The sequence below is a fragment of the Channa argus genome, chromosome 7, assembly GCF_033026475.1.
Source record: "Channa argus isolate prfri chromosome 7, Channa argus male v1.0, whole genome shotgun sequence".
Taxonomy (NCBI): Eukaryota; Metazoa; Chordata; class Actinopteri; order Anabantiformes; family Channidae; genus Channa; species Channa argus.
In genome coordinates this window covers 4,384,160-4,408,206 of record NC_090203.1, presented here as the reverse complement: position 1 = coordinate 4,408,206, position 24,047 = coordinate 4,384,160, and the positions used below count along the sequence as shown (strand labels likewise).

The 24,047-nt window shown below is 39.4% G+C and overlaps 1 protein-coding gene across 1 annotated transcript; it reads left to right on the top strand.

Annotated features, from left to right (window-relative positions):
- The first annotated feature begins 8,483 nt into the window (after window positions 1-8,483).
- Window positions 8,484-22,984, top strand: LOC137131070 (retinoic acid receptor beta-like). The gene is made up of 8 exons (XM_067511881.1): window positions 8,484-8,847; window positions 14,651-14,811; window positions 15,504-15,645; window positions 18,944-19,110; window positions 20,533-20,709; window positions 21,509-21,713; window positions 21,866-22,024; window positions 22,204-22,984. Exons 1-8 carry the CDS (start codon window positions 8,691-8,693, stop codon window positions 22,401-22,403), a joined length of 1,368 nt encoding a protein of 455 aa, XP_067367982.1. The 5' UTR covers window positions 8,484-8,690; the 3' UTR covers window positions 22,404-22,984.
- Window positions 22,985-24,047: the final 1,063 nt, after the last annotated feature.

The following is a 24,047-nucleotide window of genomic DNA, read 5'->3' as shown; positions in this document are numbered from 1 at the left end:
AAAGGCTTTGTCTTGCATATAAAACTAATAAATTTCCTGTCTTCATCAAAACTGACCCTGAATTTGTCGAATTCCGCCTGGAAGCATCTTTAGTGAACTCTGCAGTTCATCTAATGGGGAGGAATTCAAACTGAGTTACACCTCTGTTTACTTTGAAGTAGCTCAGTTAAAACAGCTGCTTGATCTGAAATAACACAAGTTTTTTTTTTTTTATAAACTGGTTTATACCAGTTAAGTGCCAAGTGGACTTCAGACACTTTCCGGGGGGTCGAGTACTGTGCAACATGATGTTCAAACAACCAAAAACATTTTAGTTCAATCAAAGCAAATGTACCGGATAAAAGACTGCAGACAAGGTTTAGAATGAAGGCCAGGTGTGAAACAAAACCCACTCTGGAGGATATAACTGGGTCCCTGGCTCCTTGGATGAGTATCGAAACGTTTCTTTAGATTACTGGTTTAGAGAGTTTCACACTAAATTTTTCTTTGGATTTGAATAATATTAGATAGAGTATTCAACATTATTTAAATGGGCAGGTAGAAAACTAAGTAAAACATTTTATTTATTTAGGTTGAATTAAGGTAAATATTGTTATGAAATTACTTTGACCCTAGTAGAAAAAAACTTCAAAAAACTGGTCTTTTTTTAAAATGTAAGAAACTATATTTGCAATGGCCAAACAATTAGCCATTGTTATTTGCTGCATGTCCTATGAAAAGTGTTAAATACATAAATAAATCTGACTTGACTAAGTTTACTTAACTATGCACCATTTGATGCAACACCACATTTGGACACAATATGCAAATGGACAAAATTAGGGGTTAATTAATGATTTATAGCTTCATCCAACCCAAATATTGGTTTGTGTGTTTTGTACGTTTATGGTAGAGTTCCTCTGTCCAAATCATGACAAAAACATAAATGCGGAGACTGTCCACCCAGTGGACAGTGGACCCAGTGGCTTCAACTATAGTTTGGGGGTAATTATGGTGGATCCACATGTGAATTTTCCTCTTTTGTTTGACCACCTCTGGACTCCATGGCAGAGGTGAGGAGGAGGAGGAGGATGTGATATTGCACCTTAACCTGCAGTTTGTTCCAAAGGTCAGTGACTCATATGGCTGCACACCCCCTCCCTCCCCCTCCCCCCTCCCCCCCCCATTCTGGAACAGTCTGGTCGATTGGTCTTTCCCCTGACACACGTGTGGTGGAACGGGAGGTTCAATGACTGGTCATGCCCAAGGCCACTTCCCAATCCGGGTTACCATAGTAACCAAACAGTTTGTGTACCTCCAGCATTTCCAGCTGTTGTCACCCAGCTGTTGTGTGTGTGTTTGTGTGTGTGTTAAGTACAGTTCACTCACTCATCAGATGTGTGTAGCTTCCACACGACTGTTGGAGATTAGAAATCTGCAGCATTGTCTTCAGACGTGTTCCCAGCAAAAATATTTCGATTATTATTGCTCAAAATCATAGGACTGTGACGGAAACAAACTATTTTGCTTATCGTTGACCAAAGCTGTACATCAGGTGCCACTAAAGGTGACCTTTGTAAGATTCCTTATTTGAATATTTAAATATCAACCTACTGAAATACAGCACAACTCTGGATGCTTCTCACTTAAGTCTTTTTCAATTCCACACAATTCACTGCAAAAAGTAGAAGGTGATTTTAAACTTGTGAGTATATTTTCTTTTGCTGTCTTTAAATGGTGTTATAGTGAACTAGTGCCGCAAGTGTAAGTTAAGCTTTAATTTCTATCAGTGTGTCTTCTTCCCCAGTTTCTCTTTTTAAAAATGAATTACAGAAGTTGATACAAAGTGTGACAAACACGTTGATCATTGCCAAATTGCTTCTTAAATTTAAAATGTCTATTTAGTCAAAATTGGTATGTTTGAGTGGATGAGAAATTAATTTGGATTCTTAATTTAAAGGTTAAATTAGGTAGTTTCTAATATCAAATTGTGTTCTCCTGAAGTCTTTCACATTTTAAAATTGTAAATCCCTTGTCAATTACAATTTTAATTATATTCTGTATTATTTAATTATTCATTAGGTTCGTTTTCCCATTTTCAATGTCATTTTCACACATACTGTATGTATGACATAATAGCCAAAACTCTTAATTTACTTCTGCTGTAAATTTATTTAAACATCAAACAAATGTGAATTTGGGCCACCAGTCTACATCATTGCTCAATAAGACAAAGTCAATACATATTTTTAAATGTTTGTTTCGTTTCGCAAATAAAAAATTCACAATTACACAAAACACAACACACAAAATAGTAACTTTAATGTTTAGCATTTAAAAGGAAAATGACACAGTAAAGCAGATGTACTGAAGAAAAGTATTAGTACTGAAAAATAAAACAGTTTCACCTTCTTCTGTCAATCCAGCTATTATTTGTTATTAAAATATATAATATATACATAGTATATAATCGCAACAATGACAATAACATGTTCCTTATAATCAACCTCTACTGGGTTTATTGTGTCTATGTCTGTGATGGTTTCGGTTATACATGTTATTCTTTATGCACATATTCTGTTGTGGTATAGAATTCTTTTCTCAAATGTCTTCAGCCTATATAATGTATTTTCTCTGTGTTTGTTTGTTTTTTACTTTTGCAGCATAATTGGAGATGAATCGTACAATGTTTTTGATTTCGCTCTTTTGTGGTAAGAATCAAGACTGTGATTTCCATGTTGTGTATGGTTTGCATGCACTATAAATGACACTTTATGAGCTTCCTTTGCAACTTCCTTTGTTTTATGTCATACTCTTTGCCTGGCTCTCCGTACCAGTCATATAAAAACTAACTCTCTACACATGTGATATTTCAAATGTAACTTCAGTCATGAGAACCCCCATACAGACACTAAAACCAACAATAAATTCCCTCTACTCATGTTCAATATTTGTCAACCTATAGTATAAAAAATCCACCAAAAACACATCAGCCAGATACAACTAGAGTAGCACTAGAGTAACACATCATATTATTATTATTATTATTTACATTTTAACATTTCTCATTATCTTGCAGGTTTGGGCTGCTGTCAAGTCGCTCGTCTTAAATACTACTATGCTGACATGAGAGTGAACTTCATCCAAGCTCAAAGTTACTGCAGGGCAAAACTCATTGACATGGCAACGGTAACGAGCAAGCAGGAGATGAGCTTGCTGAACAGACCGAGTTCAAACACAGCATTGGTATGGATTGGTCTGATCGATGACCCAAAATCCTGGCAGGGAGTTATGGGCAATGACACTAACTCCTGGAGATGGTCAGTGACGGGTCTAACAAGCTCTAGCACTTATTGCAACTGGAGGCTTAACCAGCCAGATAACTGGAGGGGAAAAGAGACATGTGTCGTCATCGAAAGTAATGGACGATGGAATGATGTCTTTTGTGAATATCTACTAATGAGTATTTGTTTTGGTAAGAAAAGACATTTTATATACCCCGAGAAATATTTCCAACAGTAGACTGAGCACTTTTTACACACTAATTACACAGCAGCAGAAATTTAACTTGTGTTCTATTTCCAGTGTCTGAGATGAGCAAGGAGCTGTGCAATATTTCAACCATGGATCACAAAGCAGCAACACATAATAATTACTACATGCTCTTCTGACTCGGACAACTGTTTTAATTATTTATTTATTAGTTTTATTAGTTCCGTTTATGATACCCTGGGATATACAAATGCCTAGTAATACTAAAAATACATAAGTAAGTGGGATGTAAATCCATTCAGTACAATATTGCACTACCTAAAGTCTAATGCATCTTAGGTATGACATAAATATGCAGTACATCACAGGTGTTTTCTACCTTTAAATAGGTTATATTAATATGTTTTACATTTGACTTTTTCCCGTGTGTTATTATTTCCTATTTTTGCTAAAGTGTTTGTAGTGCAGTCTTTAGGTCTACAACGAATTAGAGAACGAGCGTAAATCATGATGGGACTCAGACACTCAGGTTAACGGCAGCCAGAGAGGTGGATTCACCTGCTAAATTTAAAAAAGCAAAACAAACAGCTGCTGGTTCAGAATCCAGATACTGAGAGCAGTCATTTCAAAGACCTCTGCAGCAGGGTATATTTTCAGGAGGTTTGAAAACAAAAGACATATCAGCTCAGAACATAAAAAATCTTTTTATGAATTAATTTGTTGTATCACTCACTCACACACCATTTAATTGTCATCACCTTTTGTTATTAGCCCGATAGCTATGGACCAGTAGGTCCCTGCTCCACATGCCAGTAGGCTCAGTAGGTCATTATCATGCAATATTATCTGCTGCTATGTTGCCTGGTGTGCAGCTTGGTGGTGAATTGGTGAACGCTGGCGTTGTGGCCTGAAGGTCTCCGGTTTGAATCCACGTGCTGGCTGCAGCCTTTTTGGTGTGGAACGTGCTATAAATAGAGCCACTTGTTTAAATCGAAATTTGGGCTTTGCTGCTATTGTAATTAATCTAAAATGACTTTTCTTTATCGCAGATACAAATGCAACTGGAAAAACTTATGTGCTCGTTTCAGCTCAACTAACATGGACAGATGCTCGAACATACTGCAGACAGTACCACAAAGACCTGCCAATTATTGAGAGCGCTGAGGACAATGAAGCCGTCCGGTCCCTAAACATAACGACTTTTGCATGGATTGGTTTATTCCGAGTGCCATGGACTTGGTCAGATGGGAGAAACACCACATTCAAGAATTTCGCTGTCGGCAAGCCAGATAACGCTCAGGGGACCAATCATTGTGCGGCTGAGGGTCCTGATCACTTCTGGGTTGATTTGCCCTGTGCAAACAACTTGGCTTTCTTTTGCACTGGAGGTAAAGCACAGATGTTCTTTTGGGTTCTAAAAAATCTGACTTGCAGTTAAATGCATTAAATATTTATGTCTCCCTTGTCTGTAAATATATTATATGTTGGGCTGTCAAGTTCCAAAACTGAGCACCACTTTGAGACTGAAAATTCAGACTGAGGCTAACATGAAAGATCCAACTACTAACACTCAGATCCTCCAACAGGTACAACTTTCTTTCTTCTTCACTGTTTTTCTGTTTCTTTAATGCACTAAAGTGACAACGAGAAGAAATAGAGTGAAACTAGAAACTAAACCCTTGATATTTTTTTCACTTTTACCAGATTAATGCAACGCTGATGAACCAGGGATGGAATGATGTCAAGTTGAAATGGAGGACTCAGGTCACAAGACAAAATAAGACGGACTAAGAAGACTTTTCTAACGTTTAATGTTTTTGCTGCATAGTTTCATAAGTGAGTATAGTAACAGTGCTTTATGAGATTATTTGCACTTTCAGATTGTATCTAATACAATAAAATATTTAAACAGAGTGAGAAATGTTTATTTAACATTTACATACACTTTATCTCACCTTTAACTAGTACTATACAAAACTAGGTTAACCTATAGATCTAGACTCAACAATATTTGTGCATATTATTTTGCCTGTATTTATTGAATTTTATAAATACCAGAATAATAATCAATGTGTAAGTAAATAAAATCTGTTCAGTTTAAATTCAATGAATCATTATTGAACAAATGATTCAAATGTGTAGAACAAATAAATAATACTTAGCAAAATATCAGTACTGACAGTATCTGGAAAAACTTTATTTTGCATCAACAATGTTGTGTCAAACAAAACTGAACTTCATGCTGCGTCTTATCCAAATTTGACCCACATGCACCTCATTAATACATTTTATGCAGGATTGTTAAATCCTTAAACAATCCGTTATTTTGATTTTTATTTGAGAAACATTCATTTACCTTCATCCAATCAGAATATTGCATTTTATTAATAAAAACGGAAACTAATGTTAGGAGAAGAGAAAATATTTCAACTCATTTCACGTAAATGCTGTGAACTGAAAAACCCCTGTACACACTGCCAGGTGGTTAGACATATTTTGTATTTAGAATAAGTATAGGAATAAGTATAAGGTTTCCCAATTAACTGGAGTGAAGTACAAACGACATGAAGAACTTACAACATCAAGTGCAGTAGTGAGTTACGGTGCAGCTATTACATCTTCTTTAGCATATTAGCATGTTGCTGATAACATTACTTTAAAGCAGCTGTGCTAATCACACACATACACACAGCTGTTAACATGTTCGCACACGCTTATTCTTAAATTCCTGCCGAAAAACCATCAAGGAACGGCTGAATCCCCGACCTCAGAACGGAAACAAATGACTGAATGAAAACTGGGAGGAGTGAGGACAAGAACAAAATCTTAGTGACGGAAAATGGGACAGAATAAAGAGAAGGAAGATGAGGATGGATGAAGCAGGAAAAAAGGAGGACGGGGGAAGCCTGATCAGGGAGGGAGGTCCAGTAGCAGCAGCAGCAGCAGGCTGCAGGAATGTTTCAAATGTCTGTCCTCTGGATGACCTCGCCCCCCTGGAGTGTGGGAGATAGTGGGACTAATTAACATCCTTTACCATCGGAGCTGTGCTGCCCCTACACCTCAATGGAGTTAGCAGTGGCATTGAAGGAGATCAAGTGTATTTATACTTAGAACCAAGATAAGTGTTGTGTTTCTCGTTGGCACCACTCACCTGTAGCGCTCTAAGGTGATGCAATAAAACCCCTTTTCTTCTGTCCCTCTTCAGAGAGAAAGTGGTTTAATGGAGAACTGTTAGTTGATGAATGCTGTAAATAAGTTCCATTATTTTGAATGGAACAGACCCCCTCATTCCTAGCACCAACCCATCTTACAGATGACCTACTTTATCCTCAGTAAATTTAATCACAGGTCCTCAACTGCAAATATTTCTAACTTAAAGTCAAACAGAAGGAATTGAAGGGGACACAAATGAGGAGAAAGTGGGCCTAAAAAGTATCGATTTTGTAAAAGGCCACATGGTTTTAATCATGAAATGACGATTGTGGAACATCAGTGTGGTGCCTTTTACTTAAAACGGGAAAGCGTCTTTTTGTGGAAAATCCAAACACTAAAACCAAGAATCCCCTCGACGAGGCTCATACTAATGCACTTGTGTGATTTCTGGAGAATATTTTAATCGGGATTCGGAATAATCGTCAACAATCTGTGAAAACATTTTCAGATTTCAGAAGGTTTAGACCTTGTGTACACAATGACTGTGGAGTCCACTTTTTCTTCTACTTGTAAAATCTTTGAAAAACCATTAGATTAGTATGGAGAAAAAAAATGCATTATCTCTCATATTGTTTACTTTAGTTCGCTCAAAGAAAATAATTTGGTCCCATGTTGTTTTCAGTGGACAATGTTTTGCTATCAAATGAGAAAGCCAAGTCATTTTCTGGCTAATTTAAAGCTTGTACGCTACACAGAATGCACACATTTCGCAAAGCCAAATTTACATTCAGATATGTGAGAAGGTTGATCCTTCATCGAGGTGTGGAGCCCTAACCAAGCCAGAATGACGTGGGTTCCTGACAACACAAACTGGCAGACTACGGGGCAAATTATCCACATCCATGAGTTTGTTTCCAAGACCTAAATCTCCTCACGAGGGTCTGGGTGGACTGGATGGATATCGTATATTAAAGGCTCGTGATTTTCCATTGTAAAGAATCTGGTTTGGTAAAAATCCTGCAACTGCTGGATTTCCTCAACCTGCGGAGGTGCATTCTATCGTGTACCAGCTCTCCTTGTTCTCAATGATGCTTTTTAGAATTAGACATTTTAAGCTACAAGAAACAGTTCAAGAATGATTTACTTTATATTGGAGATGAGAACATAAAAAGCCATCTTGGTACTTCAGCCTTTATGTCTACCAACAGCTTTTGTGCAGATTAAATAACCCTGATCACTACTAAAACCTGACAGACGCGTGATGTCTGTTCTGTAGACCTCCAAGGATTAAAAACAAATCAGCCAGCATTTAGTTTAATTCTTTTCTTCTTCTTTTTTAAATCTCTCTCAAAAAAAAAAAGCGTTTTGGAACAAATAAACATGTGATGGAGCAGTATGTCTGGCTGATTTGTTTCCAATTATTTTTGCACTGCAGCAGTCAAACAAGGGGATCCAGGCTACAACCTACAGCCTGGTTTTAGTGTCTGTTTGCGAATAAATGCAATCAATTTAGAAAAGCATCCTTATAACCTGACCCACTGAATTCTCCACAATCTGGCAACCCAATACTTAGGCTGATTAATTGACTCTAATTGACCTGGGAAACAACGTAGCAATTAATAAAAGCATGAATTGCGGCCTTGGAAAACCTGATTTAACTCTGAGGGCCCTATGGCTGCTTTTGCTCCTTCTCCTCCGCCACTGTAATGGTACTTTTAGTCCTTCAGTACTTGTTTCCACCGCTGCTGGGTCATGTGAAGGTCAGCAGCGGAGGAGGTTCACGGAGAGTTCACGCGCATACATTAGGTAACACCATCGCTCGCCGTGACATAACCAGTACGAGGAAGGTTGAGGCGAAACATTCGTCAGTAAAGAAGAGATAAGATGAAGGAGAAGACGTCCTGGAACAAACTTTGTTATGCAAATCAGCCTCCAGATCTGGATGTTTAGGCGGATCTCTGCTGGCTGCGCGTCTGTACCGGAGCGCGCGCGCCCCTTCTCACTTTTATTCCGCGCCTCCAAGTCGCCTCAGTCTGAAGCATCCGCATCATCTCCAGACGCAGATCATGTTTGACTATGTGGAATTTCAAGCTTTCGGGCCCGAAGACATCATGGATGTCTACGCCGCATCCAGCCCTGTCTCCATGCTGCAGGAGCAGGACTGGGCAGCCTTCTTCCCAGAGGTGATCGAGGCGGACTGGCAGGAGCTCCGGTTCTCGCAATGTAGGTGGAGAACATTTGCTTTGCTTCAGATTTCAACGAGTGCGCAATTGTTGAGCCAAGGGATGTTGTTTGGCCCGGAATCAAAGGGTGTCATATCTGTGCAGGACATGCATTTACTCACCAAAACCTACTTTAACTATGATGCAACTGTCCGGATATTATGTCTTGAAGACTGAGTGCTGCAGCATCCGAATGATGCAGATTTAAATACAATTTCGGGTTTCAGGCGCACAATTAAGAACAGAGCCTTTTACAAGTATCTTCATTTATTCAAAGTGCGAGTACTTGCAATGCAAACATAATGAAGGATAAGCATGTTTACATGAAAAAAGAAGAAGAAATGCTAAATATTAAATCAGTTCAAATACTCACAGGAAACCAAAAGACAAATATAGAGATGGTATAGGTAATATAGTAGGTGTACTGCAGCCAAACCTCACAGATATGAATTCAACTTTATTTATATAGTGCCAATTCACAGCAAAGTCATCTCAAGGAATTTTACAGAATAAAGTCAAGATGCATTTATAGGATGCTACATCGGGGCCTAAATTAGGAAAGACTAGAATTTACAGTAAAAGAAAAAGAATAAAATTTTAAAAAATGGTTAGTTTGAGAATTTTGTCATCCAGATGTGGAGAAGTTAGTCTGGTAAACATTTCCACAGTTGTAATTATAGAAAACATGTCTACATTAATAAATACTTAAAGTATGTATGTATTTATTCAATTATTTATTGAAGAGCTGCCTCATGCAAAGACTTTGCTTTGTAACAGAAAAGCAGCAGAAACCAGTTCACTGTGTTCGAGAGCAGAGCAGCTCAAGTCAGCGTGATGGTCACTTTGGGGTCACTGCAGGTTCACGAGACGGTCACCAGCTCAGTAAACCAGAGCCAGGTTTTCACTGAAGTAAAAGTACAAGTCCTGCATACAGAACCCTAAAGTACTAGTTTTGCAGTTAAAAGGCCTCCATATAATAATATTATTATTAATAATATTTATCATTAATGTTACAGTGATCTGCAGCACAAATCTGTATTACTTTTTTTTTCTATTCTCAAATATTGGAACACTTTTCCTGTCTGGGGCTCAAACAGTCGATTTGAGACGTTCTGAAACACGACAAGGAGGCCAGTTACTTGGTTTCTGTAAAATTGTCCTTTTTAGAAGCTGTCAGACAAATGTAGAAGAGTAGAAGCTACAAGCTACAAACAACAGTAACAAAAGTAACAAAAGTCTTTGTACTGTAACATTTTCCCTAGTACAATATTTGAGGAAATGAATGAAAAGGAACATTTTCAGCTAGAAAACACAAACCAGTACTTATTTGTCATTATTTTATATTTTATTTTAAAAGTTCCCACAGCAGAGAAATGAACAGACAAATGGAGACATTTGAAAACCTCAGCAAACGCTCTGGAAAACACTGATGGACATTTTCTTTACCTTTTTGGGGGGGGTAAAAAAATCTCAATTGAAAATGCTAAAACAGTCATTATTTTTGGAACCCAAACCCAAAGATTATGATTAATTTGTAGTCCATCAATGAATCCTTAGAAAGTGGTCTACAGAGTCCTCACAGCCGCTTCACAAATAACCTGAATGATAATTCCTCTACATATCTGCATAATTTGGACTTTATTATGTAAAGTGCCTTGAAATGACTATGCTGTGAATTGCTGCTTTATAAATCAAGTGATTCATAAAGCAAATTGAAAAACTCAGAAAATGTTGCTGATCATTTTCTAGTGGCCGATGTGACATCCGAACATTGCAGCTCTTAACATAGTACAATAGAGTCTAATAAATAGGCAGTGCTAGCAAAAGGAAATCCAAGATTTAAGATTTTAAAAAAAAGCCCATCGTGTGAAGCGTTTAAATAAAAAATAAAGGAAAATACTACTGGATAAAAACAGAAACTGTTTTTTTTTCTGATGTTTTTTTATTCATGGAAACACTTAAGTTCTCTTTCTTAGTAAAACTGAAAATAACCTTCTGCAGCATGTGTCTGGTTCACACGGCGTCTAATCTCACCCAAACACATCTTCCTTCTGACTTTTCCTTAAAGCTTTTGAGTCACTGTGGCATACATCAAATAACACCACCCAAACCGGGATGGGGGGGGGGGGGGCAACCTCCTTTCCCTTCCCCCGACCAAATCACTTACTCTGCCCCACCACACTCACCACTCACTCTCTGTGTCTGTCTCTTCTCCCTCTCTCTCATCAGTGAGTTGGCCTTGTTGCGAGCTCCGACATTGTTTTGTGTGGGGAAAGCACTCAGAGTGGGGGGGTGGGGGTGGGGGGGGGAGTCCTCGTTTGACCCGCTGACTGCAGGTTCACCCAGAGGCTACGGGTTCAAGGGGACAGAGATGACCAATTTTCTGGTTTTGTCCCCTTTTCAAAATGTCTTTCTTCGTTTTTTTTGTCAGCGCTGCAGCAGTGGAGGTGATCAGAGAACCAGCTGGAGGCTTAAATGAGCCCCTCAGCGCAGAGCGAACCTCTTCTTCAAAGTGTTGTTGTACGTACATTCAGAGGCAGAAAATGGCGGCTGAAGCTCTGCCGTAGGTGACAAGATTTCAGAGGGACAAGAATTCTCCACATTTCGGAACCCAACTGCTGTGTGACACTTTAAGGAAAGCAATGCTGTCTCTGGCTTTTCCATTTGTGACCCAGTTTGGGTTTTTTGGGGTTTTTCTTCTTGGTTCCTGAAGTGCACATATGTAGCCGGTCAAACCGAGCAGTGTAAGTGAATTAGCAGGGGTGGGAGGTGGCTGCTTTTTCTCGGTCTCGTGCCTTTGGGCCTGATAAAAGCTGATGAGATTGGCGCAGATTTACATCACAGCCCTGCTCAGTGAGCTGCGACTAGTGAAGAATGTATGTTAAATGAATTTACCCCCTAAATCTTACACCAGTCCTTTTTTAGGATCAACCAAACTTGAATTGTTTTAGTTCCAAATTTAAAATCGTTCACGTCCAAACACTGACATTGTCTTTTTATGAATACTAAATAGTAGGGACTGATTAGAGAAAGGATCTACTGGGCACTTTGTTAGATATGTGCGGCCATTTTTTATTACAGATTTATGGATATTACTTAACAGACGCAAAATGACCACAAATATTTAAAAAATGTTCAAGTAACACAAAAATAACCAATTAAGAGACCAAAAGCGAACATCAGGTAACGTTGCAGTTACTATATATAACACCTGTTAATGCAGATATCAACTGCAAATATTAAACATTTTTTAAAATGTTCTTGAGAAACAGTCTGGATTGTGAGGGACCTGGTGGATCAGTGGTGGCCACACCCCACCAGGTGTGGCCCCGCCCAGTCACCAAGCTATCTTACAAAAATCGGAGGGTTGCGGCAGGAACGGCATCCGGCGTAAAAACCTATGCCGAATCAACGTGTGGAACATGTTCCGCTGTGGCGACCCCCGAAGGGACAAGCTGAAAGCCGTTGATCTTGATAAACATCCTTGACTATGACTGTTAGTATCTAGATGGAGTGTCGGAGTTTGCAACTGCAGAGCAGGAAGTTAGAGCAGTCGTCCACCAATCTCACAGTGGTTGGTTCGATCCCCAGCTCCTCCGGTCACATGTTGAATTGTCCTTTAGCAAGACACTGAACCCAAACTTAGTTGTTCTCAGTGAGCATTGGCCAGCTGTATAGCAGCTCCCCCATCGGTGTGTGAGTGTGTGTCTGGGTGTGAATGGGTGAACTAGATGCAGTGTACAGTGCTTTGAGTGCCCAAAGGTAGAAAAGTGCTATGTTAGTGCAGATCATTTAGCACAGCAGAGCTGCCGTTGGCCCATCCGTTATCTTAAAACAGCCCTAAACCAAAGATGTTTTTCCACCTCTGTCTGCCTGTGCAGGTTATCATGGTATTGTGTGCAGTATTTGAGAAGTTTTTTGTGTAGTACAAGTACACAAAGGTAGTATTGGGGCCCGATGCCCGATACTGGTATCAGACGTCCCTAACAGGAATTATTGACAATGTAGAGTGTTGATGTTTTGACTTCAGCTTTTCCACACTTGCTCAGTGTGGGACATTATTTATATTATATTTCTTTTTATTTGTTCATATTTTTTGACATTTATTTGTTTTTTGGTTTAGCGTGATGTAAATTTTGCGCCATTCCGGATTAAGTTCTGTCTATTTTAACAATTCCCATGGACACACTAAAACCAACAATGAATTACTTCTACTCACAGCTGATGTGTGTCAGTCTAAAACCTGGATGCCTCTGTGCCATAGACCATATGCACAGTTATTGCAAATGCACAAAGTAATTTGTAGTAAATTCATCAGTAGTTTTGGTGTCTGGAAAGACAGTGAAAGAAGGATTAATTTTGAAACTAACCAAAGTCATTCTATAAAAAAAAAATGGAGCCTCCTTTCCACGTGTTCTTTAGAGGTCGTGTCACAATCCTGTTCCCTGAGTTCAGTGTGTCCCTGTTTCCCCTGCTTCACTTCCTGTCCCAAGCTTTTATTTTGTAGATATTTCAGCATACATCCTGTCAGTTCTCTCTACTACCTGTCACCAGCCCAAAATACTTTCACCTGTGCCCATTTGCCAGCCAGTCTTGTTTCTCTGTTCTGCCTGTTTCCTGTTTTTGCCATTTTGATTTGAGGTTTGGTTATTTGTGTTATTTTGTTCCCCTTACTGTTCTGTCCGGTCCCTGTATGTACACATTCTTTAGTTTATTGTGTAGCCTGGATTCTGTCAATGAATATGTACGCACCTCTTTTGGTTTAATGTTTGTGTGTTTGTGTGTGTTTCTTTGTTTCCCTGCTCCTCCGGCACTGTGTCTTCCTTTTCCTCAGTATTTAAGTTATAGTTCTGATTTATTGTGTTGCAGTTCTTACCCATTTCTTTTTTTTTATTTTTAGTTTTCTTTTTTTACACTTGTGTTCACTCTCAGTTCCTTTTGTTTGTGACCACCTCTTGCCGTCTCCCCACTTGGGTCCTCAAAAGCCTACTACCCTAATCCAGCGGTTGCTAAGTCTCAGCTGGGAACGAGGCCCTTAACCCTAACTGAACCACGTTGAAAGACCTATCCTGTGTTCATCAGGTCTCTAGGTTCAGCAACATTATGTGCCCAAGAAAGGTCAGCTGCCTACGTGAATATACTGAATGACCAGGTTTATCATCAGTGGATTATTATTTTTTTTCTTTTCTGATGGCATGGGCACACTTCCAGAGGACAATGCCAGGATTCATTGGCCTCAAATTGTGAATGAGTAGTGCAGGGAGCACGATGTGATATTTATTTTTTATTTTTTCATATGGATGGGCAACTTTAACTCTATTAAGAACCTTTGGCACGTGCTAGAGGAGAATTTACACAGTGGTGAAAAATTAATGCAACTCTGGACGGAAATAAATGTTATTTGATGCGTAAGCTCATTGAAATAATGCCACGTCGAATGCGTGTTGCAATCAAACAAAATATTAGATTTGATTTTGTTTTGGCCAGGCAGTGTATTTTACAGACACTAATTGATGATTTCTATGATTTGTTTTTTAAGCATATGCATGATGAACACCAGAAAGCTAAATCCTGAAATATACAGTGTGTTTCATGTCTGTGTGTTTACATGAATTACTGCTCTTGCTACTGTAGGAGTGTAATTTTTGCTGCTTTTCACAGCAATTAGACAGAGACGTGCTGCAGCTTAAACGGCTGAATGTCAATTAGCAGACAAATCAGCACATTTCCAATTGTTGTTTCTGGTCAAGTAGACTCTCCCCTTTGTGCTTGTGGATCAGTTTGATCATTTTGTGTATTTGCAGCAGTGGGCAGCCAGAGCTCCAGCTCCAGCTCCAGCTCAGACGACCTTTTCACCAGCCCCCCCTCTCCACCTCCACCTCCGCGTACTTACAAACCCTGTTTTGTGTGTCAAGACAAGTCCTCGGGCTACCACTATGGAGTCAGCGCCTGTGAAGGCTGCAAGGTAACTACAGCTACAAAGATCACAAAATAAATGGGTAAGAAAGTATATATTGAACAGTTCCTGATTTGTTGTTGCTCAGAGAAACAAAATTACTACTAGACCTTGATTTATCCCGATAAACCAAACATGAGTGAGAAACGTGGTGTTCACTTAATATTATCACATCTTACCGTCAGAAAATCCTATACAACACAAACAAGGGCCTTTTCCAACAGTTTCCTCTTAAAAATAATCAGATTTATGTAATTGGACAGACATTTTGTTTGTTGTGTGCAGATTTTTTCCCCCCCCATTATTTCTAATTACATTCTAGTTGTGCGGACATTTTTCATGGAATCAAACAGCTGATTTCTGCTAAGAATCAAGCGATTTAAGTGTGTAGCACACACATCGATAACATCATCCTCAAACCATGTTATAAATTTTAGTAGAAACAAGCAATTTAGCATTTTCCAGCCTGGTGTTATTGTTATTACACATAAACTATTACATGTGTTCCAGGGTAATGAGTTAACAGCAGTAAATGTAGATGTTTTTGATTTTGTGCTGTAGTCAGACATTTTGAAACCATAAACCTATGTTACTATTAATTAAAATATACTTGTTTATAGTCTAAGATTATTCCAAATTTGGGCTGGAATTTCTTTAGGTTAAATTATATATCTCCTAATTCTTTCCTGGTGTTTCTGCAGGGCTTCTTCCGACGCAGCGTGCAGAAAAACATGGTGTACACCTGCCACCGCGACAGAAACTGCATTATCAACAAGATCACCAGGAACCGCTGTCAGTACTGCCGACTGCAGAGGTGCTTCGCTGTGGGAATGTCCAAGGAATGTAAGTGTCTGATCCACTCTCCTTCAGCAACGAGGGCTCGGGAGACCCATTGCTCTGTCGTGCGGAAAATACAGTCTCTTTTCTGACAGCTGACGTTCTCCATTTACAGAATTTGCTCTACCCATATATAGAATTACATCTAGATTATTATGACAGAGCGGAAGAGTGATGACTTACAGTATTGTTATTTACCCCAGTTAGTTCATGACTTGGTTACAATCAGCTCCAACTTTAGCAACTGCAACAAGTAAGTAAAATCTATTTATATTGCACCTTTCAGAGATAAAATCACAAAGTGCTTAACAAAATGTAAAAAAAGAGAAAATAATAAAGACAACAAAAATCTAATCTAAATTAAAAAAAACTACAACAAAGATGCAACCATAAGAGCCCAGTCAGCTAAAAGCTCTTCTGGAGAAAAGGGTCTTCGGTTACTTTTTAAAAGAATCAGCAGAATCGCCCACATGCAGAGACAGTGGCAGGGCGTCTGGGAGCCACTGACTGAGAACAAAGATCCCCAGAGTTTTAAAATGGGTTTTAGGGACCACAAGCAGATTTTGACCCGATGACCTGAATATTTTAGTTGAGTTATAAGGGGTCAACAGGTCAGAGATGTACTCAGGAGCTTGGCCTCGAAGGGCTCTATGAGTGAGCACCAGAATATTAAAATCAATTCTATATTTGATTGGTAAACAGTGAAGGGAATATTAAACCGGTGTGGTCTGGGGTCTTCCACTGGTTCCTGTTAAATGCCTCGCTGCTGAGTTTTGAACAATCTGATAGCGATTTATAACACGTTTGTTAAGAAAAAGTAAAGGGTGAATTACAATTGTCCAAAGGAGACGAGATAAAAGCATGTATGGTCATCTCTAAATCTCCACTGGACAACATTTTCCTCACTTGAGAAATTTTGTGTCTAGATAATAAAAACAGGTGGTTTTGGACCATCTGTCCTGAGAGTTGATCTGAGGACATAAATTGATCGAATGCAACACAGAGGTTCCTGATGGTTGACTAAACAGAGGAGCCCAAAGAACAAAGGTGTTGCCTGATCTGTGGAATGTTACGATCAACTTTACGTCTTTTTTTTTTTTATTTAATTGGAAGTAGTTATTACCCAACCACTCCTCAATACAAGACAAACATTCCAGCCAGCTAGACAACTAGTGACACGTGCTTAAAATGCTGAATAATTCGAGCAAGAGATGTCGTATACAGTAAAAACAGCAAGGGACCTAAACCTGATCCCTGTGGAACTCCACATGAAAGAGGCATTGAGTCAGACATGACCTGGTTAATTCAACAGAAAAAGTTCTATCAGTAAGATATGAAGAAAACCACTGAAGTACAGAGCCAGACAAACCAATAACAATTTGGAGACAATTTGTCAAAATTCTGTGGTATTTCTGTAATGTCCTGTGGGGTGACAGGACCAGGTGTGGAGAGGAGAACCGCTGGTATAGGTGTGCGAGGAAGGACAAATAGTGTCCCTGATGTCCTGCACTTTACTGACAGTCAGCCTGTATACATGAATATACTACGTGCACTCGTGACATATTTTTAATGGTATCAAACAAGACTTTAGGATTATTCTTATTCACAGATATAAGATGAAATAAGGTGAAATAATGTGATCTGGCCTGTTTAATCGTGACATTCAGAGATGTGATGAGTTCCTTAAGTTGTAATCTGTGTACTTTGGTTTAGAGGTTTTTACAAAAATGTCTCCTAAAAACTAAGGAGGCTTTGGTTTAGCCGAGCACAATGTTTCTGAGGAGAAATAACACAATGTGGTGCCACATTATTTAACACAGAGATACAATGATGATTAAATGACTGAACTAGTCACTCAGCATCAGCACATTAATTAAAAGAACTGGGATCAAATGAAGAACAAAACTTATCAACAGCAGCTTGATTTTTTTTTTTTAATGCATCGCTGAGTGATCACCTTAGGTGAGGGAGACTCCGCTGAATAACTTCGATAGATATTGGAAGAATATACAAAGTCCTCCTCCTCCATCATCATCATATAAATCATTCTGCATAATAAGTTCTCTTACTTTAGTTTTTTTACTGTTTCATTTCTGAATTGAGGAAATTAAATGAGTGTTTTTGAAGGAATTCTTTCCTGACCATTTTAGATTTCTGCAGAAAACTTGTCAGGACTAGATTAGTACATTCTCTTTCTTAGTACTTTTACTAATTTCAGCATGTTCATAGTACTTCAGACTGAGTAAAGAATTGTGGAGCACTCTGTTAGGGAAAAGTATTTGTAGTTTTACTTGAATGCTGAGTTTGTGTACTTCTGAAACACCTGTTCATCAACCTGAAACTATCTGCAAGGCTTGGACAAAAGACTTTGACTACAATTATACTTTTACATATTTCTTTTGATGTGATTAACTTGGAAGTGACCCAAATAACTGAGGGAGTGTTATGTATAGAGGGAGAGCCATGGGCACACATAGGGCACAAGTGAAGGATCCACCCATCCACATGTTCCACCCTCAGAAACACACACATTACATAAATACAAACATCAAAAGTAGCAGACAGATGGCTGGATGTGTAATATGATCTCGCTCCGAGTGTTTACGCAATAAGGCCTGGATGTAGGGCATCCGCAGAGAGGAGGCGGTGGCTGGAGAGAGGAAGGGGGGAGACTGAGGTGTTGCATAATGTCGATCTCCCCTGACATGTGCGTGGCTGCCTGAGCCAAGTCAGTGGGACGCACCGAAACGCGTTGACACCGTTAGCGAAGCGATTATGAAAGGCTAACCCGGTTAACGCCGCATTTGCCGGCTTCACGTGAAGCAACGGATGATCCACACAGCTCGCTGCCAACTGCGTTCACTGTAATTTAAGTTCTACAGCGTGAAGAGTTGCTGCCATTTTTCTTTCTATCCTGTTAATTTGAAACTCAGTTCATCTCCATTATAGTTGGTGAAAGTGTTGCTCTGAGGAACTGGCTGCTTAACCTCAGAAATACAAAGCTAAACAACACTTGTGTTTGTCCATGTGTACAAGGCCTATGTCAACCTCATAAATAAGGTTCCTGCAGAAATCAAAAACATTTAAACGTTGTTAAATTTTGGTAATGAAAAGTGTAATTTATGAACAGATTCAGGGAAAGAATGACTTTAAAAAACCTGAGATTTGCGAGACAGTTTCATTTTTTTAAATTCAGAAAAACCATTTGATAACAAAACAAGGCTTTTCCATGATTTCTTATATTTGAGCATTTAAGTACCTTTTTTTTTTTTTTTAAACATCCTGTGTGATTTATTTTCCACAGCAGTGAGAAACGACAGAAACAGGAGAAAGGGGAAGAAGGAAGCAGTGAAGATGACAATAATGGAGACGTATGAGCTGACGGCAGAGCTGGGCCTGATAGTGGAGAAGATCTGCATGGCTCACAGAGAGACCTTCCCCTCCCTTTGCCAGCTTGGAAAATACACCACAGTGAGTCACGACATGAGACCCGACCGCTCCTCTGTTTACAAACTGCCACTAACAGATATTGAGGTGGAAGATTTTTGTACACTTAGGATTATTGAGGATTTAAAGGCTCATGGGAAATGTAGGAATGTCTGCTTTGATCCATGGCAAGAAGGGTTAAGCTTTGTGGGGCCAGTGGCATTTAAAGCTTCCAAAAGGTCAGAGCTCAATGCAGCAGCTAAACTCCTGTTTAAGGTCACTGTGTCGCTGAAATCATAAATGTTACCTGTAAATACAACTTATTCAATCAATATTTGCATTTAACATTGATATTTTTGTTATTATTGACAGAATGTAGAATTAGTCACAGTTAAACCTCAGGGCCATGTCAATAAAACCGTGTTGCTAATCAGGGGATCTACAAGGCCAATTCATTAGTAGAAACCATTTAATTACGTAGAAACTTTTCAAGCACTTTTTAAAATAGAGCCATTAAAACATCAACAAAATAAAAATGAGCAATGCAAATGATAAATACACACTTACTGTGAGTGTATAAAACATAATATACAGGCCTTGAGAAGGTTTAAGAAGCACTATTTCAAGTTTCTCAGAATGAAGGTATTCAAGATAAATATGTGTTGTTGTTTTTTTTTACCAAAATCTGCTTAAAAATATTCCAGTGCCTTTGCTACAGACACTGGATGTTATGTAATAACTTAGATTTATTTCATATATCAGGTGATGTATTTATTTACTTTTAACCAGTAGCTCTATCCATCAGTTTTCTAAAGAAGATGAAGTGCAGGTCATGATCAATACGTAATCACTGGTAGTGTTGGTATTGTGGGACACAGCTATAGGTATCCTTTCTGCTGGTTTTCATCGATATGTTTTATAATCGAAAAGAATCCTGCAGAAACGCTGTTATACCTTGATGGTGAAGATGTAAATTTATACAGACTGAATACGTTTGCTCAGTTAGACCAGTGCATGAGTTGGAATTGCTTTGCTAAAAATTTGCATAGTCTTCAACAGTGAACACACAAAATACACATGGTGCCAGTCATGCAAACTGTGTCTCACACACACACACACACACACACACACACACACACACCCACCCACACACACACACACACACCCACACACGTTGAACCGGAAAATCTGCATAGCCCAGTGTACAGTATGTAATACACAATTGAGGAATCAGTTCCCGAAATCTCTTGTACTTTGAAAAGGCAGCTGAGGTGACGGGTGCCAGAAAGTATGAGGATATTCGGGAAATACAGAAATTAAAAGCCACCTGACTATATTAGTAATGAGAATAATTGCTCCAAAATATGTTAATTGATCTTTTAAAGATAACTGCGTCTGTTCTCTTTATTTACATTACTCTCTCATCATTACATCTGACACATATTTGATCCTCTGTGCTCTATCCAGAACTCCAGCTCAGAGCACAGGATCCAGCTGGACCTCGGTCTGTGGGACAAGTTCAGCGAACTCGCCACCAAATGCATCGTCAAGGTGGTGGAGTTCGCCAAACGAGTGCCAGGCTTCACAGGCCTGACCATCGCTGACCAGATCACTCTGCTCAAAGCTGCCTGCCTGGACATCCTGGTACGTCACCAACAAACAAGATTCACTGATGAGAAATAAAAGAGGTAGAAATCCAAGTAGAAGCTTCGTAATAATGACCAAAATAGTTTAACCGTTACTACTACCGCACCCACACAAGATTAATTTAAACTCCATGACCTGAAGCACACACACACACGCACACACAGCTCCTACAGTGTTGTGATTCAGAGTAGTTATGAGTCACTTGTCATTCAATATTCATGTCAAAGACAAGCAGCCTGACAGACAGAGAGCAGCTGTCAGGCAGAGCGCCGTCGGCATGCTTTATTCTCCTTCATCCTCCCTCCGGCTCCTCTGTCATTTAAGGCCGAGTCCATTATGTCATGGTTCCCGTCGGAGCCTGATAATTTACTGTGCCACTCTCTGATCTCAGCAGGCGAACTGCCGTGCGTCATCGAGAGATTTCATACATGCTCCGCTGATGAGTTTGTCTCTTCCTCCCTGGCACCACTGTAAACTTAAGCATGTCAAAGTGTTCGTGCTTCTCCAGCTGGTGGTTCGTCATTCAGCAGGGGCCCTGCACAGAAACCAACGTGCACCACACACAGACCCGCTGGTCTTTTGCTGATTTATTTTAACTGCACTGTTGGCCCAATGAAAATGGAGGAAAACGAAACAGAGAAGTGGTATTTGACAAAAGTTTTGGTAGCTATGGCAGTAAGGAAGCCAACACAAAAAACTATAAAAAACTTTCAGCGATATCCTGCAGCAGCCTTTGCTCCATATGACCGATCTCTTCCTTAGTGTTTTCTGTTTTTACTTTTTTTCTTTTATCCAGATCCTGAGAATTTGCACTCGGTACACTCCCGACCAGGACACTATGACCTTCTCTGACGGATTGACCCTGACACGCACTCAAATCCACAACGCTGGATTTGGACCCCTGACAGATCAGGTTTTCACATTTGCTGGGCAGCTGCTGCCACTCGAGATGGACGAAACAGAGAGTGGACTCCTCAGCGCTATCTGCCTCGTCTCTGGAGGTACTGAAGCTTGGACTCAAGGAGAATCCACGTCATCCGCCCGACCTGTATAAGTTTAATAGTTTACTGTACCTCATTCTTTACTGAGTGAAAATGTTAATGCAGAAATATTGAAATTAGTAAACAGTCGTCATCTCTGTCTGTCTGATCAGACCGACAGGATCTGAAGGAGCCGTCTAAGGTGGAGGTGCTGCAGGAGCCCCTGCTGGAGGCACTGAAGATCTACTCCCGCAAACGGAGGCCCAGCATGCCCCTCATGTTCCCCAAGGCCCTCATGAAGATCACGGACCTTCGAAGCATCAGCGCTAAAGGTCAGAACAGATCCTCCTTCAGAACAGATCCGTCCTTCTTTAAAATTCTGAATTTGGCACTAATTATTTAAGAAACTTTTATTTCATTTATTGTCAGGAGTTAAACTAGAAGGTCACTGCCACCTTCAAATCTGTTGTTAAGAAGTACTGAGTGTGTAAAGGCAACATTGTGTCCACAGGGGCCGAGCGGGTGGTGACGCTTAAGATGGAGATCCCAGGCTCCATGCCTCCTCTGATCGAGGAGATGCTGGAGGATCTGCAGAACCTGGAGAAACACCAGAAGAAACACTCGGAGGAGAGCCGAGCGGAGCAGAACAACAATCGACACACACAGACCATTTCCTCACAGCACACAAAGTCACCCACTATACTTCTTTGAAGCTGCTCTAAGAACATTTTGTCCGTCGCCACTTTTACCACAGGAAACATTAACACGATAATGTACAGATGCAGTCCCGAGCATCACTAAAGTGCTCCAACAGTGTTGAATATTCAGATCTTGTTCTGCAGACGTGACACCGTGTTAAGGGGAGAGACTCCGTCTTTTACCTTGGAAAAAGAGAAGGATGCAGTAATGTTTGAATTTATCACAGTTTAATTTAAGCCCAGTTTGCAGGTTCCTCATCACCGGTGAGAATCACTCTTACTCTATCTGGTGTTTGTATTTGCGTGAGAGATCAGGTTGATTTTTACCTCATTAAATAACATCGTTAGCATTAGAGTAGCAACAATAGTCACAAATAATAATTTTATTTAGCTTTTCACAAAACAATGAATTCTTTTCACTTATCAAGACTTTCTACTGGCTGTTCGAACCTGTTACTTTACTCTGCCCAGTGTGTATGAAAAGAAAAGGGAAATGGAAAAACTCGACACTTTTTACACATTAGGGTGAATGTTCATGTTCTGCGTTGGCGTATCTACAAATTTGTAGCTATGTTGATGCAGGAAATGGGAAATAAACGCATAAATCTTGCTGCTTGGGTGGGTGGGGTGGGTGGGTTGGGTGGGGAGGACAGTCTACTCTTTTTCTGGAGTCATGCATTTTGTTAAAAAAAATAAGCTTTTTTTTTTTTCTTTTTTTGCAGTATGAATTAAGACTTTATACACTGTAAAGTAACAAAACTTCCTTACAGATTTTTTTTTGATACTCAATACTTTTTGATACTCAAGTGTATAGAGTTAAAAACATCTTTTCTAAAAATTGTTTCACAAAAACCGTCTGAAACACCGGGGTTCTGGTTTCCTGCCGTGAAGCCGCTGTGAAGCTTTGAGGTTGTTTAAGGTCAACTTGTCTCCAAAACAAGGCTCATACTGCCACTTGTGGAGCTGCTAGAGAATCACACCACAGCTCAAGAAATATTTAAAATTCACTGTTCACTGTACTGAAACCTTTGGGCCTAGAGGGCACAGGCCCAAAATACACATTTCATACTGTGAAACTTACTACTCATATTCATAGGACGATGCTGTACTCAATACTCCTTTACATTCATCTGAAAGCTGTATCTCTGCAGATTAACACATTTCATATATACTGTACTTCTAGTAAAAGTTGGTGCATTGTTAAAGATTTTGATTCATGACTTTTTTTTTTTTTTTTTCTTTTTTTTTTACAAAACAAGCAGTTGGAGCCTCTTAGGTGGTCTCGATTAAATAATCATTTATGGTCCAAAGAGATAAAAATGTTCAACATTTCACACCAAAAAGCAAAGATTAGAGGGAAAAAAGCTAAAAATAACGTATAAAAGTTGTGCACACCTATGAATTATCTCACAACTCCTCATATTTCTCTGATGACTCTTTGGGAAACTACTACAAACTAACTTTTAAAAAAGGTATTTCAAACTAGCCACTTCCACCATGTACAGCAGTAAAATACTGCTCACACACATGGAGCTGGTACTTTTACATTTGCTACTACAAAAACATTTCCTGATAACATTTATATGTTTTCTAAATGCAATTGTTTCATAAGTACTAAACTAAGTGGTTTGAATACTTCCACTACCACACGTTTTAT

Coding starts and splice junctions, on each gene's coding strand:
- LOC137131070 (XM_067511881.1), top strand. CDS start 8,691: ATGTTTGACTATGTGGAATTTCAAGCTTTCGGGCCCGAAGACATCATG. Junction 20,710..21,508: donor CTGCCTGCCTGGACATCCTG/GTACGTCACCAA, acceptor TCTTTTATCCAG/ATCCTGAGAATTTGCACTCG. Junction 21,714..21,865: donor TATCTGCCTCGTCTCTGGAG/GTACTGAAGCTT, acceptor CTGTCTGATCAG/ACCGACAGGATCTGAAGGAG.